This window comes from Heterocephalus glaber, unplaced genomic scaffold, assembly GCF_053883595.1.
Source record: "Heterocephalus glaber isolate CG9 unplaced genomic scaffold, H.glaber_assembly_v1.0 deba00001428, whole genome shotgun sequence".
In the NCBI taxonomy this organism is placed as follows: Eukaryota; Metazoa; Chordata; class Mammalia; order Rodentia; family Bathyergidae; genus Heterocephalus; species Heterocephalus glaber.
In genome coordinates, this window is record NW_028258293.1 from 28188957 (window position 1) to 28207025 (window position 18069).

General features: G+C 38.4%; 1 protein-coding gene and 1 pseudogene across 3 annotated transcripts in view; both read right to left on the reverse strand.

The window, feature by feature from the left end:
* Window positions 1-18069, reverse strand: part of Fam168a (family with sequence similarity 168 member A) — a 178566-nt gene that overhangs the window by 58256 nt on the left and 102241 nt on the right. For all 3 annotated transcript variants that reach the window (XM_004863267.4, XM_013064983.3, XM_087211928.1), the window contains exon 2: window positions 16045-16132. In XM_004863267.4, the coding sequence (XP_004863324.1) occupies window positions 16045-16114 (70 nt within the window). In that variant the 5' untranslated portion in view covers window positions 16115-16132. The remainder of the gene's footprint in view (window positions 1-16044; window positions 16133-18069) is intronic.
* On the reverse strand, window positions 16146-16779 carry LOC101720518 (transmembrane protein 126A pseudogene; annotated as a pseudogene).

Consider the following 18069-nt stretch of genomic DNA (forward strand, 5'->3'; position numbering starts at 1 on the left):
CATAATAAACAGCCTCACTGCCCACACAATGCCTGCCTAAGTGGTCTCTCTCCTCTCCATATCTTTATTAGATACAAAAGTAGTTTCTCATAGTTATTATAACAGAATCAGACCTGAAATTTAGAACACCTCCTCATGCTTCAAAATCTAGTCCCATACTTGCTTTCTCAGAAACTATTTCCTGTTACCAACCTCTGACCTCATACATACCATGCTTCCACAGTAATTTGTACGTGTTTCAAGTTAAAAAAAAAAAAGAAATTATTACACTAAAAGACCCATTGCCATTAATCCCACTGAAAATATTCTTCCTCATTTGAAACACATCCTATGATTCTTGCCACTTTCTGAAGGACTTCTGGAAATCCTATTTCATGAGTGTGTTTATAAGGTATGATAAAAAATACAGCGAATGCTACTAAGACAGGAGATTAGGGCATGGCAAAGCTGGCTGGGCAAGTAGGTGTGATTTGTTAATTACAAAATCCCACAATTTCCAAAGTCCTGCACATGGACTTCTCCTGAAAACTGGAGCAGGTTTTCCACAGGATGGCCTAGAACTGATGCCATCCAAAGGAGTGGGTGCTACAGAAAGGACAGTCCACACTGAGATTTTGCCACTGTGTTCTCTTGCACAGATGGCCCACCCTCATACTGTACAGTGTACTTCTTTTCCTATTTTTACTTCACCCAAGTTCACTCTGCAGAGCCTGTTTCTTTTCCTACCTTTAATAAAACTTTACTACTGTTTGCATTTGTCTTGACCAATTCTTTGTACAGGATTAAACCACCTTCTCAAGGAGACTCCAGCACCCCAAAACTTCAGTGGTAATACTGGTACCAAGGCATTTTTACTATAATAAATTTTTTTTTATAATAAATTTTTTTAGGGACAGGGATTTAGCTCAATGGCACTGCACCTGCTTCACAAGTGCAAGGTACTGAGTTCAATCACCAATACCAAAAAAAAAAAGAAATCAGATATTAAAAAAAAAAATTTTTTTTAAAGAATTCCACAGATTTCCACCACCCAAAGCACATAAAAGATTCCCAGTTCCTAACTACTGTATAGTGTATCTCATTTCTCTGAGCACCCATACTGTGCTCTTAAGTGTGTCCTATACCTCTAAGAAAACCTCCTTCTCTTGCATCTTACAGATGTGTCCTGAAGAGAGTCAGAGAACCTGCAAACTTACTCTATAAAAGGGTGGGTTTAAATTCTTTATTTCAGCCTCCAGGAACAAAGTGAGTTATAGAACAATTCTCCATCATTTTATATGCCAAAGACTAACATCTACAGTTTGGATAAATGTTCCCCAAATACCATGTGTTAAAGGCTTGGTCACCAGCCTATGGTGCTTTTAGGAAGGTAGTGTAACCTTTAAGAGGTGGAGCCAAGTCACAGGAAGTTAAGTGACTGAGGGCATGCCCTTGAAGATTTTGAGATCCTATCCCCTTCTGCTCTTTCTCTTTGCTTCCTAGCTGCCATAAGGTGAAGGGCTTGATCCACCATGTGCTCCACAGCACGAATTTCTGCCTTCCACAGGTCCAAAAGGAACTGGACAAATTACCATTGACTGAAACTATGAGCCAAAATAAACCTTTCCTCCTTATAAATTGTCTCAGGTGTTTTGTCACAGCAATGGAAGCTGACCAAATACAACTGAGTACTATGAATTCAGCTAGTTGTGAAAATCTGTTATTATGGATGCATACACAGAAAGCATGCCTCCCACTACCATGCAAAATGATGGCAATTTATTTGCAAAGAATAAATACTGTGATATAGCATTACCTTATGTAGAAAAGAAAAAAAAATTAACCTGATGCTTTCTTTGATGTAACGATAGCAGACCTTTTTATATGACATCAAAGATTTGCTGTTGTTTATAAGGATACCTATATTGGGAGTGATATCATGGAAGAAGAGGGAACAGAAAGTTCCAGAAATCAACCTCTCCATCTAGACAACTATTAAGCTGGCAGAAATTACCTGCAGTAACTATTTTGGAACTCCGGCTTCCAGGCAGAATACATGGCGCATCCAGGGGAGAGTTCCACCAAGAAGCTGGTAAATTTAAGCCTTTTGCCCAGTAGCCACCAACCCTTTAGTTTCCAGAACAGCTTTCTAGAGCTAAGGTAGACAATAAGGACTTTTTTTCAATAGATATTTCCTTTTTTATCTAAATTTACTTTTTAACTGATACATAAAAACATTAAAATGTAGATATTAATGGGGTACTATTATAGGCAGCTTAGTTAGATAGAAACTAATATATAGTCAGAGAGGGCTGAGCTGTCAAGGAAATCAGTAGAAAAAAATAAAAAGACCTCAGAATAGCGGTTGGAGGTGCAGCTGAGGAAGACCAGGCCTCCCTCAAGATAAAGATGCAATAGCCAGACCTACATGCCTCCCTAAGGGATAAGCAGTAACTTGGAATTATACTAGAAATAGCACCACCTGGTCCAGGAAGTCTAGGTAGGCATCAGTTGCCTGGGTAGGTGACCAGAGCATCTAGACCCATCCCTTCCCCAAAATGCCTTTGTTCTTTCCATGTACCCTTGCTATGTGACCCACTTCCCTACTGGATCAATATTAGCTAAGCAGCTATACTTGTAATCCTATAGGTTGATTATAATTTGGCCCACATTGTACCCACATTGTGACTTTGCTGTATGAATAACCCCCCTCCCCCACATACACAAAAGGCCTTGGTGGCAACCTACTTCCAGGACCCCTCCTGTCTCTCAGGAGTTATCTCTCAATAAACCTTTCCTACCTTTAATCTCCTTTATCCTTTGGAATTAATTCTTCAAGTTCAGGAGACATGAACTCAGCACATCTGACATCTAGTAGGTTTGAGAGTCATATTTCTCCTGTAACAGTAGCATGTGATATTTTGATATCTGTCTGGCAATAAGGATCAAGTGTCATGGTTCTATACTCAGATTTGGTTTGGATCACCGAGAGACTAGCACAAAAGTTGGCAGCCTGTTTCAGTGCCTACTGGCTAAAGCAGATTCCAGGGTACTTAAAAGGACAGATGGATGGATGAATAAATATTTTATGATTCTACTTATGTGAATGATCTACAGTAGGCTAATTCATTGAAACAGAAAGTAGATTAGAGTTACCAAGGGCTGGGGGAAGGAGAACAGGGACTTTTTGTTGTTGTTGTTGTTGTTTTGTTTTGGTACCAGGGATCAAACTCTGGGACCTTGCTTGCGCTTGCAAGGCAGGCAGCAGAACCACTGAGCTAAACCCCCAGCCCAGGGAGTTATTATTTAATGAATATAGAATTTGTTTAGGACAATGAAAAATTTCTGAAAATAGTGGGAATGATTATACAACATTATGAAGTCTCACTTGCTTTTTTTTTTTTTTTTGGTACCAGGGATCAAACTCAGGACCTTGTGCTTGCAAGGCAGGCGCCCAAACCATTGAGCTAAATCCCTGGCCCTATACAACATTATGAATGTATTTAATGCCACAAAATTGTACTCTTAAAAATGGCCAAGATGGTAAATTTTATGCTACGTATATTTACCTTGAAAAACTTTTTAAAAAGTGTATTTCACTTAAGGTGACTTTTGTAAGGTATATAACTTTGGGAAAGTTACTTCATTTAGTTGAAACTTATTCTCTCATATGTAAAACGGTAATAACCCTCTCTTGAAGGATTATCATGAGAATTGGAGACAGAGTTTGTGGAGTGCCTGGCTCCCTAGTGACAATTATTTTTTTTCCTAGTGACAATTATTAAGGTTAGTTATTGCTATAACATTTAATAACAGCAATAATATAATTAATACAAACTAATAATGATCATAACTCAATTCAATGTATATTTAATAAGTAACTAACTGCCCACTGTATTCTAGGCACAGATTCCTGCCCTCAAGAAGCTCATTATCTAGAAAGAGATACAAATAACCAAGTAAATTCCTATAGGGAAAAAAAATAAACAAGCAAAAGGCTACTTTTGGGCCTGGGATTTAGTTTAGTGGCACCACACCTGCCCCGAAAGCGCAAGGTCCTCAGTTCAATCCCCAGTAGCAAAGAAAAAAAAGCTACTTTTCTTGTAGAAAAAAGAAGCCAAGGAGGATTTAGGAGCAGGGGAATAACAACTTCATTAACATTAACACTTCTTCCTTTGGGCATAATAAATTGCTCTTTTCTACAGATGTGGGAAATTATTTTGTGATCCAGGAAAGAAAATCAGTCACATACAAATAGTAATACAGTTTAATGGGCATAGTTCTTGCCTAGACAAGGTTAAATCCATCTTCTTTTATTCACACAAAATATATACTCACTCCCTGCTTATATTCACCCCCAAATCCAGAGATGTCTTGTCAGACACCTTGGTGGCATGGACTCTAATCTTAGCTTTGTAATTTACTACCACTATGTCTTTTTCTTTTGGTATCAGGGGATCAAACTCTGGACCTTGTGCTTTCGAGGCAGGCGGCAGAACCACTGAGCTAAATCCCCAGCCTCCTTTTTTTGCTTTTTGAGACAAGTTTTCACTGTGTAGTTCAGGCTGACCTCGAACTCACTATGTAGCCCAGGCTGGCCTTAAACTCACAGTGGTCCTCCTGCCTCAGCCTCCCGAGTATGGAGATTACAGAAATGCACCACCATGTCCAGCTCCAGTATACCTTTGAGTCTTTGTTGGTAAAGGGGATTTTTTTTAAATTTATTTTTTATTTTTGCAGTATGGGGTTTGTTTGTTTTGGTTTTTTGGGGGGTACCAGAGATCGAACTCAGGTACTTCTGCTTGTGAGACAGGGGACCTTCCACTTGTGAGACAGGCGGTGGAACCACTTAGCTAAATCCCCCATCCACAAGATGGGGTTTGAACCTAGCACCATTGTACTGAGCTTTGTTTGTTTGTTTGTTTGTTTTTGAGACAGTGTGTTGCTAAGTTGCTAAATTGCCCAGGGTGGGCTGAAAGGTGTGGGGCTCTAGATTCAGCATCCCATAAATTGAATGCTTTAATAGAAATTTCTAATTCATTGTACTGCTATAAGGATTAAACGAGATCACAAACAGTAGTTCTAACTTGCAAAGTAATTACTACTACTTATGTATTAATATTATTACAGGAGGTATATTATTATTGCTTATTACGTATTATTACAGGAGGTTTTGGTGGACCCTTGCTGCTACATGCTTCAGAGAAATTTTATAAGAGTCAAATTTTGTTTTTAAAAGTCATGTCTGACTTTGTTAGGAAAGAAACTAGGACTCAAAGTGAGGTAGTCCAAAACTGACTGCATAGGTAGTAGAAGAGATGTAAAGACAATTCTTCCTTACTAAGTAGCTCAAAAGAATAGTCAGACTCCAATTATCATTGTTCCAAAACCCAATATTTTTTATAAATCAAGCAGGCAAGGGGGAAAGATCCCTTTTTTGTTTTCTCTGAAGATCTCTACTATCTGTACCTGGCTCAAAAGCAAAAAAAAGTTCCTGTTTTATCTGGTCCATCCAGGGGAGCTGACCAGTCATAAAATATCATCCAAATGAAATTTTCATTTGCCTATAAAGCAGGAGCTGCCAGGCATGGTGGTGCATGCCTGTAATCCCAGCACTCAGAAGGCTGAGGCAGGAGGATCGCCATGAGTTCAAGGCCAGCCTGGGCTACATAGTGAGTTCAAGTCTAGCCTGAAATACCTAGTGAGACCCTGTCTCAACCCCTACCACCACCACCACCAAAAAAACAGGAGAAATCCTTCCCACACTGGCTACCTGTCCTACATTCTCCTTGCTGTATCAGACAGCTACTCATTAGCAAGAACAGTCAGAATCACAAAACAGCTTTATTCCCTCAATCCCAGTACATATTTCCCTGGTGTGATATTACTCAAATTCCCAACACCATCCTTTTTTCTTTCCTCCTCTTTCTTCCTTCAAAATTTACTAAAAGCCTACTCTGTGCCACCCTGTGCCAGATGGTTGGGATATAATTATGACTAACAAAAAACTAATTCTTGAGTACCCAATAAGAGTCTTAGCCACATACTGGATGCCTTACACATACTATGTCATTTAATTTTCAAAGCACTTTTGAAGATGTACATACTATTTTTCCTATATTATACAGAAAACTCAGAAAAGTAGGAAATTATGTAGGAAGATAATAAATTATCTTATTTAAAGAAATAGAATAAATGTCTTAGAAATTTTTTAAAAAGCAGTATAAAGTGAATAGAAAGAGAACTTCATTGGCTTCCAAAGTTCTGGGTCCCAGAACTCGTAGCTTTGAGATTTCTCTGTCCATACATTTGTCAAAAATTCATAGCATGCAAGGGTCTATGCTAGGTACTAGAAATCCTAGAGTAAATCAGGCATTGAATTCAATCTGAATCTTTTTTTTTTTTTTTGGTACCAGGGATCGAACTCAGGTCCTTGCGCTTGTGCAGCAGGCAGCGAAACCACTGAGCTAAATCCCCGGCCCCAATTAGAATCTTAATAAGTGCTTTCCTTGTAACTCTAAATAAAAACAATATCAATCACCAGCTGCACTAATACAAATAAACAAGGTGAGCAAGAGAAGGTCCAAATAGTCAGGTTATAAAAATCTCACATTGCAAGCTAAGAGTCAGGACTACCCAAAGGACAATGAAAAATCACTGAACCATTATACATTGTTGTGATGTGGTCCAATTTTCAAGTTATACAAATGATTCTGACTGCTAGTAAAGAATGGATTGGGAGGGCTGGGATTTAACTCAGTGATTCCACTACCTGCCTAGCAAGTGCAAGGTCCTGAGTTGGATTCCTGTTACCAAAAAAAAAAAAAAAAAAAAAAAAAGAATAGATTGGGAAATGGGATTTTGCTGAATGGTAGAACACTTGCTTAACTTTACAAGGCCCACCTTCAATTCTCAGCACCAAAGAGTGGGGGGAAAAGGATTGGAGAGAAAGTATGTGATTGGAATCAGGAAGACTAGGGGGAAATTTAAACACTCCCAGAAAGAGTAATAATGGCTTGAATGGTAAGGGTTGAAAGACACAGAAAAAAGGTTTAATCTGAGCAACATAAAGGTTTCCATTTGTCTTTTTAACAAAAAACATTTCACAACCAGCAAAATGGCTATTATTTTTGAGAGAATAACAAGCACTGATGAAGCTGCACAGAAACTGGAACTCCTTTATACTGCTGAGGAAAATGCAAAATGATATAGCTGCTAAGAAAACAATATGGTGTTTCATCAAAAAATTTAAAATAGGGCCGGGGATTTAGCTCAGTGGTTGCGCTGCCTGCCTCGCAAGCTCAAGGACCCGAGTTCAATCCCTGGTACCAAAACAAAACAACAACAACAACAAAATTTAAAGTAGAATTAACATATAACCCAACTATTCTACCTCTGGATATGTACTCAAAAGAATTCAAAGTGGTCCAGGGATTTAGCTCAGTGGTGCTGCTGCCTGCCTTGCAAGCACAAGGTCCAGAGTTCAATCACCGGTACAAAAAAAAAAAGAATGAAAAGCAAGGTCTTGTAGAGATATTTGTACATCCGTGTTCATAAAACATTATTCACAATAGTCATAATGCAGAAGAAACTCAAGTGACAAATGACAGATGAATAACTAAATATCATATATATATACACACAATGAAATAGTCTTGAATAGGGAGGACATTCTGATACACATTATATGATGGAAGAACTCTGAGGGCATTTAGGCTGAGATAAGTCAATCACAAAGGATAAAAACTATGATTCAATTTACAAGAAGTATCTAGAGCAGACAAATTCATAGAAATAGAAGGTAGAATTGTAGTTGCCAGGGGCTGAGCACGGTGTGGAGTGTTGGTGTAGGGAGTTATTATTTAATGGTACAGAGTAACAGATTTGCAAGTATTCTGTGGATAGACAGTGGTGATGGCTGCACAACCATATGAATCCATTTAATGTCAATGAACTGTATACTTAAATTGCAAATTAATAAAACGAAAGAGCAGTTACAGAGATGAGATAATATATTCCATTTCAGACAGGATAAGTCTCAGCAAAGCATATGACACTGGTGGAGACGTTCAGAAGACAGATGGAATAAATTCATACGAAGCCTAGAAGAATAGTTTGCAACAGAACTGGATATGTGAATCATTGGCCTCTAGATAGTAGTTGAAACTAAGAAAGATGAGAAACTGGGCCCATGGGCAACATCAATTTTTAATGGGTGAGGGGGTGAAGAAATTTTCAGGGGCCGAGAATCAGGAACACTTGGAGAGGAAGAAAGGAAAAACAAACAGAAAAATACAGTGGAGTCAATAAGGGCAAGGAAAGCTCATTTCAAGAAGTGAGGGTGGGGTGTTGAGGATTTAGCTCAGTGTTTCCGCCGCCTGCCTCACAAGCACAAGGACCCGAGTTTGATCCCCGGTACCAAAAAAACAAAAAAGAAGCAAGGGGAATCAGGGGTATCAATAAAGAGGTATTAAATTAGGAGGGCTGAAAAGGGTCCACTGGATTTAACAATAAAGGAAGTTATTCATAACTGCAGAAAAGAATAGTTCACAAGAATTTTCTGTAGAGCAGTGATGGTAAACTGCCTGCTGCGGCACACGTGCCATAGGTTGGCCACAACTGTCCTAGAGGCTATTCTTCTACCCTAAGGAGTACTGTTAGTGACTTGAGGGGTCTTTTTCTGAGCAGAGAAAATCAGTTTGAAGATCAAAAAAGGTTCTGCTGGAGCAGTTAGAGGAATCAGAATCCATTTTCCAGGCTCAGCTGAGACCCTAATCACTGTGATGTCCCAGATACAGTCATATATGCTATAGCAATAAAAGCACTTACTCTGTAACTCCGAAAATTTGGAGTTAGTTTGGGCTCTGCTATATATAGTGTGACCTTGAGCAAGCTGAACCGTCATTTCATCTAGAAAATAAGAGCCACCTCCTCAGAGTTGTCATAAAAAATATGAAGAAAGAAGCCCACAAAAGCTCTCTGCAAACCAGGTAAGGTGTCACATGCCTGTAATTCCACCATATGGGAGGCTGAGACAGGATCACAGTGAATTCAAGGCCAACCTGAACTACATATCGAGACCCTGTCCCCAAAAAGACCCAAAAAATAAATAAGGGCAACAAAAACCAAAACCAAAAAACAAACCAAAAAACCCAAGAATAAACAAAGTACAAATGTCAGTAAATCTTAAAACCCTACCACATAATCTTTATGAAAGAGAATGGATTGAGCAAGGCTTGGGTCACTGCACAGACTTTTTTTTTTTTAGCTTTACTGATATACCAGATTATTCTCTATATCTGCAGGTTGTCAGCTTCATTAATTTTCATGGTCTTCTGGCTGATGAACTGCTGTGTCAAATACAATCTGCTTCTTAAATTACCTAATTTTTTTAAACAAAAGACGTACTTTTTTTTTTTTTAGGTATTGAGGATTGAACACAAGGCCTCTGCACTGAGCTACATCACCAGCTCTTAAAACAAAACAAACAAAAAAAAAACTTTTAAATTTTGAGATAAGGTCTCACTAAGTTGCTCAGGATGGCCATGAACTTGGAATCCTCCTGCCTCAGTCTCCCAAGTAGCTGGAATTACAGGTGTGTGCCTCCACACCTAGCTACAAGAATTACAGAAAAAGAAAAAAAAAAACTGGTGAAGAAAAAAAAAAAGAACATTTTGGAACAGATTAATATTTTAGCCTTGTAACTGAGAGTCATATCTTTTGTTTGTATGTGTAGAGTGTTTGGACATACTATTTGCTATAGGCTGAAACCAGGAAATAGTGTCACTAAGGACCCAACACAGAACTCAGGGAGAACAGTTGAACAGACGTAAGCCAGTAGAGAGCGGGAAGTGGGCAGGACAGGATGTAGGAAAATAAAAATGAAACTTGGCTTATTACTTTGTGGTTGAGAGAAAATGAGTACACAGCCCCAGAGTGGGGGCTCTAAGCTCCAGACCCAGCTCTAACACTTTCTGAAAAAAACTTCTTATTTTTCATCTGTCCACCCATAAATAATGAATTCATTTGAGGGTTTCATTTATTCTCACATTTCAGAGTTCTTTTCTTAATGGGTTTTGGAAAGTATATCACAAGTCAATGGCTGGTCCAACTACATGTATTACTCTCTCCCAGCTGTTTTATGAAGAAAGCATTCCTAATCCTTTTTAATAATATATTTTCTTTGCAGATGATACATTAAAGCCCATTGTGATGGTTACTCTTGACTGTCAAATTGATTGGCTTGAGAGATCCCTAAGAGACTAGTAAAGCACACTTGTAGGTGTGTTTGGGTAAATCATGGGGGCATGACCTTGGGGACTATACCTAGTCCCTGGCTCCTTCTTCTCTGGTTCTTCCCTAGTATCTGCTTGCTGGATGCCATGAATTGAGAAGCTTTCCTTTGCCATGCCCATCTATCCTGATGTTTCTGACCATGGACTGAAACCTCTGAAACTGTGACCCAAAGTAAGCCTCTCTTCCTTTAAACTATGATGTCAGATATTTTGTCCCAGCAACAGAAAGCTGATCAATACAGCCTGAAAACTTCATTGATGTCACATAGTTCTTAGGTGGCAAAACTGGGTCTGTAATTTAAGTCACCATCTCTATCTCACATTCTTCTCCCTACAGAGATATATATGCATTGTTGTGCTTTATAACAACCATTAATGAATGTCATCTATGAGATAGCGAGGTAGAGGCTTTACAGACATTTTTATGGACTCACAAACCAACCATCTGTTTAGGTCATTATCCATGTGACAGCTGAGGAAACTAAAATTTAGAAAGGTTAAATAACTTGACCAATGTGTCACAGCTAATTAGTGATAGAGCTGAGATTCTAGTTCAGATCTGAAAGATTCATGAGGCAGTTCTCATTATCAAAATAGTGCCATTATGTCAAACTACAAAATGGAATGAGGCCATGAATGAGACTGTATGGATATGTTATAATAGGGCTTATCACATGAAATTCTTTCATGTATGCCTGTTACAGAATTTACTGCAAGAAATTCTTAAGAAACTACAATATTCCAGATAAACCTCTTGTACAAAGACACTTGCCTAGCAACAACTGTCTCCATCAACAAATTAATACCAGCTCTTGCAATATGTTTCTGTAAGCAATGTCTTTATTTCAAAACAACTTATATGAATTCCTTCTTTTTTTTTTCTTTAAAGTTTCCCCTTTGCACCAACCTTCCTGGTTGTATTGATGATCCACTATAGAATGTATGTACTGAATAACAATTCTTGTATATTTCCAAATAAACTCTTTACTTGGGGCTCATCTCTATATATTTTTATTTCCAATTGATATTCTAAAACCTATCCTCTTGCAAATGGGCACTATCATAACTTTTTTTTTTTGGTACCAGGGATCAAACTCAGGTCCTTGGGCTTGTGAGGCAGGCGGCAGAACCACTGAGCTAAATCCCTGGCTACTGTAACATTTTAAGAAAAGAAGAGAAAAAATAATGTTTAAGTCTTAACTATATTCCATAATTCTTTCTGAGACCTGCAGAAAAAGAAAATCCCCTGGTCTGTAAAGAGCTCATTGTTGTGGTGAATCTAAGTGAAGGGTAGGTACTCTAGTGTCCACTGTACTTAGTATCTGTACAGTGGTGCCTTGGTTTATGAATTTAATTTGTTTTACAATTTTGGAGAAGATGGCTGCATTTGTATCTTTGTGAAGACGGCCATGGTTGTGTTTCTCACCTAATGTGGAGTTTACGAATGGAAGCAAAATTTTGCCTATGCTTTCGTTTGTGAACCAAATTGTTTGCAAACAGAAGCATTCATGAACTAAGGGATTACTGTATTAATCAGCTTGGGCTGCCATAACAAAATGCCATAGATTGGGTGGCTTAAACAACAGACTTTTATTTCTCACAGTTCTAGAGACTGGAAGTCCAAGATCAGGATGTCAGCAATGATCAGATTCTAGTGAGGGTTCTTCCTGGCTTGCAGGTGGCTACCTTCTTGCTGTGTCCTCACAGGCACAGAGAGGTCTGGTGTTTCTTCTTTTCTTGTAAGAGAACTAATCTCATCATTAAGGAAGGCCCCACCCACAGGACCTCATCTAAACCTACATATGCCCCATTTCCAATTACAATCCTATTGGAGGTTAGGGCTTCAATATATGAATTTTGGAGGGACACAAACATTCAGTCCATATCACAATCTATACTTAAACATTTTAAAGTATACAACAAATTACATTCTCTAAATTTACTTTTTCTAGATGTACACACCACAGGATTGCTGCAAGTACACAAATAAATATCGGTAAAATGCTAACCTTAATTTTTGGGCACACAGTAAAACAAAAAAAACAGTGAAGGAGTTTAACAAAGGGAAGGAATGGAGGAAGGGGAAGGAGAGAGAAGAAAAACACTGTCAACTGGCTAGAAGACAGCTACTCACTGGATATGCTGTAACATGTATTTTATTTCCCATCTTATTTTAGAAAAAAAAATTTTTTTTTTTTTTTGGATACCAGGGATCGAACTCGGGTCCTTGGGCTTGCACAACAGGCAGCGAAACCACTAAGCTAAATCCCCGGCCCCTTAGAAAAAATTTTTAAATCAGGAGTGCTTCTCTTTGCTCCCTGTGGCTGCCACTCCACTGCCTCTGAAGCAGATAACACTATAATGGATTTGATTCCCTCCACTTTTGGCCCCTGAACCTACCTAAACCAGTAGGCTTTTAATACCTCAGATAGAAGGTCCCGTAGTCTGGGAAACTGAAAAAAACTTTTCCCTTAGTTTATCCATGGGAGCAGTGAAAGGAGCACACATTTTAAGACAGATCAGCATGCTATAACAGAAGCACATATACTTCAAAATCATAAAGATCCAAATTCAAATCTTTCCTCATTTCGTAGAAGCTATAAATACTGGCCAAGTCATATGACTTAAAGTAAACTATCAGTCTCCTTACCTGTAAAAGAAGAGTTCCATAAAGTTATGATTAATAAGATGATAATTCATACACACATACATAGAGAACCTAGCATGTGCTTGCTGAATGGTAATTAATACCTTTTAATATAATCATTACAGTTACCAACAATATGTGTTTACTCTAATACACTATATTCGGCATTTGTTTACAAATTTTCTCACTTAGATTTCTATTTCCAGCAATACAGAAAAAAAGATAACCTGAAAATCTCCCTAGAAAAGCTGGACAAAATAAAACAAACACCTTAATTCTTAGGCAAAGTTGAGATTTTTAGGAAAGAAAAAGAAAACCTGAGGAGGAAACTAAAATTCAGGAAGACTAACTAGTACACTGATGTAGGGCTGCTCTGCAAAGGTGTTGGGTCCTGGCAATCAAAGAGGTTGCTTTTTGTAACCACCAACCATAGAAGATGAGGCTGTAGGCCCTTGAGAGGCCAAGGATTGGAATTCAAATCCAATGCATAAATCTGGAACCACAGGGGAGCTGTACTGTCAGTTTAAAAAATATAAACTGAGGCAAAAGTACAGAGATACAACAGGTAAGCTGAGTTAAAAAAGAAAAAGTCCTACAAATTTGAAACCTTGGCCTGTGTAAGGCCTGAATTTATACCACTTGTGTGGAGTTTACAGTACTTGTGTGGTCCTGGAATTTTCAGAAATTAACTGTAAATACAATTCTAGGCTAATAATATTCCTTGGTGATTAGCAAAAACAACAACAAAATGCCCCCTCCTCTAAAGGAGTGCATATTATCTATTTAATTTGCACAACTATCCTATGAAATAGATTCCAATCTATAAAAGAAATTAAGTTTAGGAAGTTAAGCAACTTGCCCAAAGTCACTCAGCTATTATACGAAACAGAACTGGGTTTTAAAACTTGTCTCTTTATTCATTTGAAACATGTTACTAAGCTCTAATAGAGCTGAGCAGAGATTAAGTCTGCCCTTTCCAATATATTATGCTGCCTTTTTTTTTTTTTTTGCAAATCAATAAATCCAACTATTTTCTTCTTTCTCAAGCATAGCAACTCAGTGAAAATGGAGGCAGCTAGGTTCACAGCAAATAGGAAACCAAAGCCCCATAGGACTCCCAGGGTTTCTGTCTGCCAAAAGCAGCTCAATCTTCTCTGGCAAAGGAACTCAAAATTGCTGGGAACACCCTGAACTGGGAAAGGGAAAAGCAGCAAGAAGCTTCCTGAGCTAGTAAGATGTGGGGTACTGCCTCATGGGTTCTGGTTACTGGAATAAATTTTATTAGAATAAATATACAATAGAAGTCCAAACAGAAAATATTTACTTTTAAGTTAAATAGTAAGGACAATGAAGCTGTTGTGATAAACACAAACATGCACAATTTAAAGGACAAAAGCTACAGTCATACCAGGCTCAACTTCCAATATATTTCAAAATGCTATTTTGGTTGCATAGCATTGAGGTAATACTGATTTTAAAACACAAGCAGCTAGGCTGAGGGTGTAGCTCGGGGTGCTTGCCTAGCTAGCACAAGGCCCTGGGTTCAATCCCCAGCACACCAAAGAATACAAACACCACAAAAACATGAGCAGCTGAAAATGAGAGCAGTTACTTAAAAAATTAATATGTATTCTTAGAAGCTTAATACACTGACCATTAAACATATATGCATGCTTTATAAAATAATAATTAATTCTTTTAAAAAATCAGGTCAAATACTTGAGGATTCTCTGAAAAACATTTCTAGTGTTCTTGTTGAACAAAGTTTGGAAGCAACCAGATATAGATTCTCTGAGATCCTTCCACTCTCGGCCTTGGGAAGCTAAAAAGCATATGCAGTAAACCACACAAAGAGCTTAAGGAGAAATGGGTACTCCACAGCCTCCACTCATTGGCAATGACTCTTCTGGGATAAAATTCTCCCATCCCCCAACTCCAATCCTACAACCAAGACCAATCTATTTTTTTACCCTCCTTTCCCATTTTTCTTCTACATTTTACTTTAGGTAAGCTCAAGGATTTACTGTACCCTGTATGATCAAGAATCAACCATACTTTTTTCTTTTGTGCTGGGGATCAAACCCATGTTCTACCACTAAGCTGTATGTTCACCAATGATCATACCTTCTTATCCCCATGTTTTTATCTATAGTGTTATCCCAACATCGATTTACCATCTTTGTTTGTAAATAATAATTATTATTAAGTACTTTGTGCCAGGTATTATACACTCAGTCCCTTATACTAGCTCATGTAATCCTTGTAGCAGCTCCATGAAATAGGGTAACACATTTGTACCCATTTTATGCATGAGAACATCAAGTCTTTAGAGGTTTAGAAAACTTGCTTAAAGTCAAATAAGGGAAAGAATGTTTGCTAGAAAAGCACTGAGTTCAGAGTTGATATTTTAAGGAGTAGGTGAAGCAGTCAGGGAACAATGTCATTCCAGACAGAGGGGCAACATACACAGAGGCAGAGAAGTAATCCCATGTCTGTATTTCCAGCTACTTAGGAGGCTGAGGCAGAAAGATTGCAAGTTTGAGACCAGCCCTGGCAACGTAGTGTGACCCTATCTCAAAATTTTAAAGTCTTTTAAAGGGCTGTGGATGTAGCTCAGAAGTGAAGCACTTGCCTAGCATAAGCAAGGCCTTAAGAGGTTAATCTCCAGCACCACAGGAAAAAGAAAGAAAACAGCTTGGGAGATAGTTCAGGAAAAAGATCAGCCTTCAGAATCATTTGACCTGGATTCAAATATCTAATTTTGTTTTGTTTTGTGGCTTCTTAACGTGACTCTGATTTTCTCACCTAGGAAATAGTGATAATAAGCTACATGTGTCTAATTTGCTGTAAGATTAAGGTGAAATGAGGTACATAAAGGTGCCCTGCACAGGCCAGGTTCATGATAGGCACTCAATAGGTGTTACTTCACATTCTTCCCACTTGATGACAATTCAATGACACTTAATCAAGAATGTTGCTTCCATCACTATCAGACCTCAGACATTTTTTCTCCAAGTTCCCAAGCTTTATCAGAGCTTTTAGAAACCAAAAGTCATTCACCAAGTTATTGATAATATCCTTAACTACTAGTTCTCAAATAAGACCCATTCTCACACCACTCACCCGTGTAGGCCATGTTCTTAGGGTTGCCATAAGGAGCCCCAGGCTGCACGGGGCTGTAAACAGGGTTCATTGTGGAAGACTGAGGATCCTACAGAAGAGACAAAGAAAACAGCATTGATTACTGATTGCTAATTTTCCTTGACATCAACTGCTTCTTCTTTTATTTTTATTTTCACTATTTTATTTTTGCATACATATTTGGTTAAAAAATCAGTGAATTTCTAGGCCAGGTTCAGGTAACTGAAGAGCTGTTTAAGTAGTTTATATTGTCTAGACCCAAGGTATGCTGCAAATACAGTCTGAAGTAAAAAGGGAAATAACATCTTTCTAAAGATAGGCTTGGATATTCTAATACGGTATGTTAAGATGTTTCCTTTCTCTGGCAGCAGGGCTGATTGATACCCTGGCTACTAGGGCACCATTCACAGGTACAGCCAAGAAAGCAGGGTACAGACCACCAAAAACTAAACCAATCAGTCCAGCCTGTGTCATGGTACATGTTTCACAATTCAAATCACCTGTACTCAGAGGTAAACTTACAAAACTTGTATAAGTAGCATTTGCTGACAAAAATGGGATCACCGCCATTGGTAAGCCAGCAGCTATACCAGTCTTTGTCACATGCAAGGTGCACCAATAAAGACTGTTTGCTATCAGACCACAGAAAGCAGAATTAAGCCCAATATATGTTGATCCATGTTCAAGTAGACTCCTGTCACTTTGTATTTATAATGAGTCCTGTCATTTCACTCATTGAGATCCTATGACCTGCAGTAGAGTTAGTGCTGTCTGTTTCTGGAAGTTGGTTAATTTTTCTGGCTATTATATCAGTTAAATTTTCCTTGATAGTATCATCAGGTTTATGATTTTTCCATCTTGATCTTAGACTCGCCTCCCGAGTTCTTCCTCCACCACGCTGAGGATTACTACAACCTTTGGTCCACTCGTCAGGATGCAGCCATCTTTGGCTGACATGTGACTCGGCCCTCTTCTTCTTTTTATTTGGGGGCCAGGGCATTTGTGCAAACTGCATTTCCAGAAACTACCCCCCCCTTAATTCTTTATTTTGAGACAAAGGCACAGTCACTAAATTCCCCAGGATGGGCTTGAATTCTCAATCCTCCTGCCTTAGCCTCCCAGAGTGCTGGGATTACAGGCATGTACCACCATGCATGGCCAGCTTCTCCTTTAAAATCTTCAGCTTATATTGAAAGGGAAGCATCACAGTATAGTAAAAAGGTAACTAACAAAATACCTATGCTAGATACTTTTCCCATTTAACAAATGAAGATATTAGGGAGTAGAGAAGTGATATAACCTGCCTAATGTTAACCCAGGCTCTCAGTTCACTATTAGTCCCACTATTGCACATGTAACTCTGTCATTAGTGTGGCATTGGCTGAGTCATGTTTCTTCTCAGTCCTGATGGAAAATAAATTAGTGATCTCTGAGGTCTTTTCTAATTCTAATGATGCTAGCCCAAGAGCTGGAAAATGACGGACTTCACAGTTTGCTATGGGAGCCTCAGAGCCTGGTAAGGAGCACAAAGCCTGCTGGAAGGAAGAGCAGCCAAGTGTCTTACCAGCCCCTTTTACCTGCAAAGGGCAAAATACCAATCACTACCAGCTTTAAAGAAAAAAGGGGGAATTTATTGCCACTGAACATTGTAATACAAACAAGGAAACATAGCCAGGATCTCTCCAAACTTATTTAAGGCATAGAAGTAAGCTTGGAAATTTGAGTGTAATAAGTATCACCTGCACAAGTACGCTGTTAATTATCTTAATGAAGCACATTCTCCATTCTGATTAATGGAAAATCTGTCATTAAGCTCTATTAGCCAGTCAATTTGTCCCACTTTGTTTAGGGAGCCATTTCTTATACATAGGCTGACATATGTTTGAAAATGTGTCTCTAAATGTATTATTTACACTTCATAAAAATCAAACAATTCTCTCTTAACTAGGTTCACATGATAGATGGGCAATTTTTTAGGTCATAAACTTCTTCAGTGGCACCTCAGGA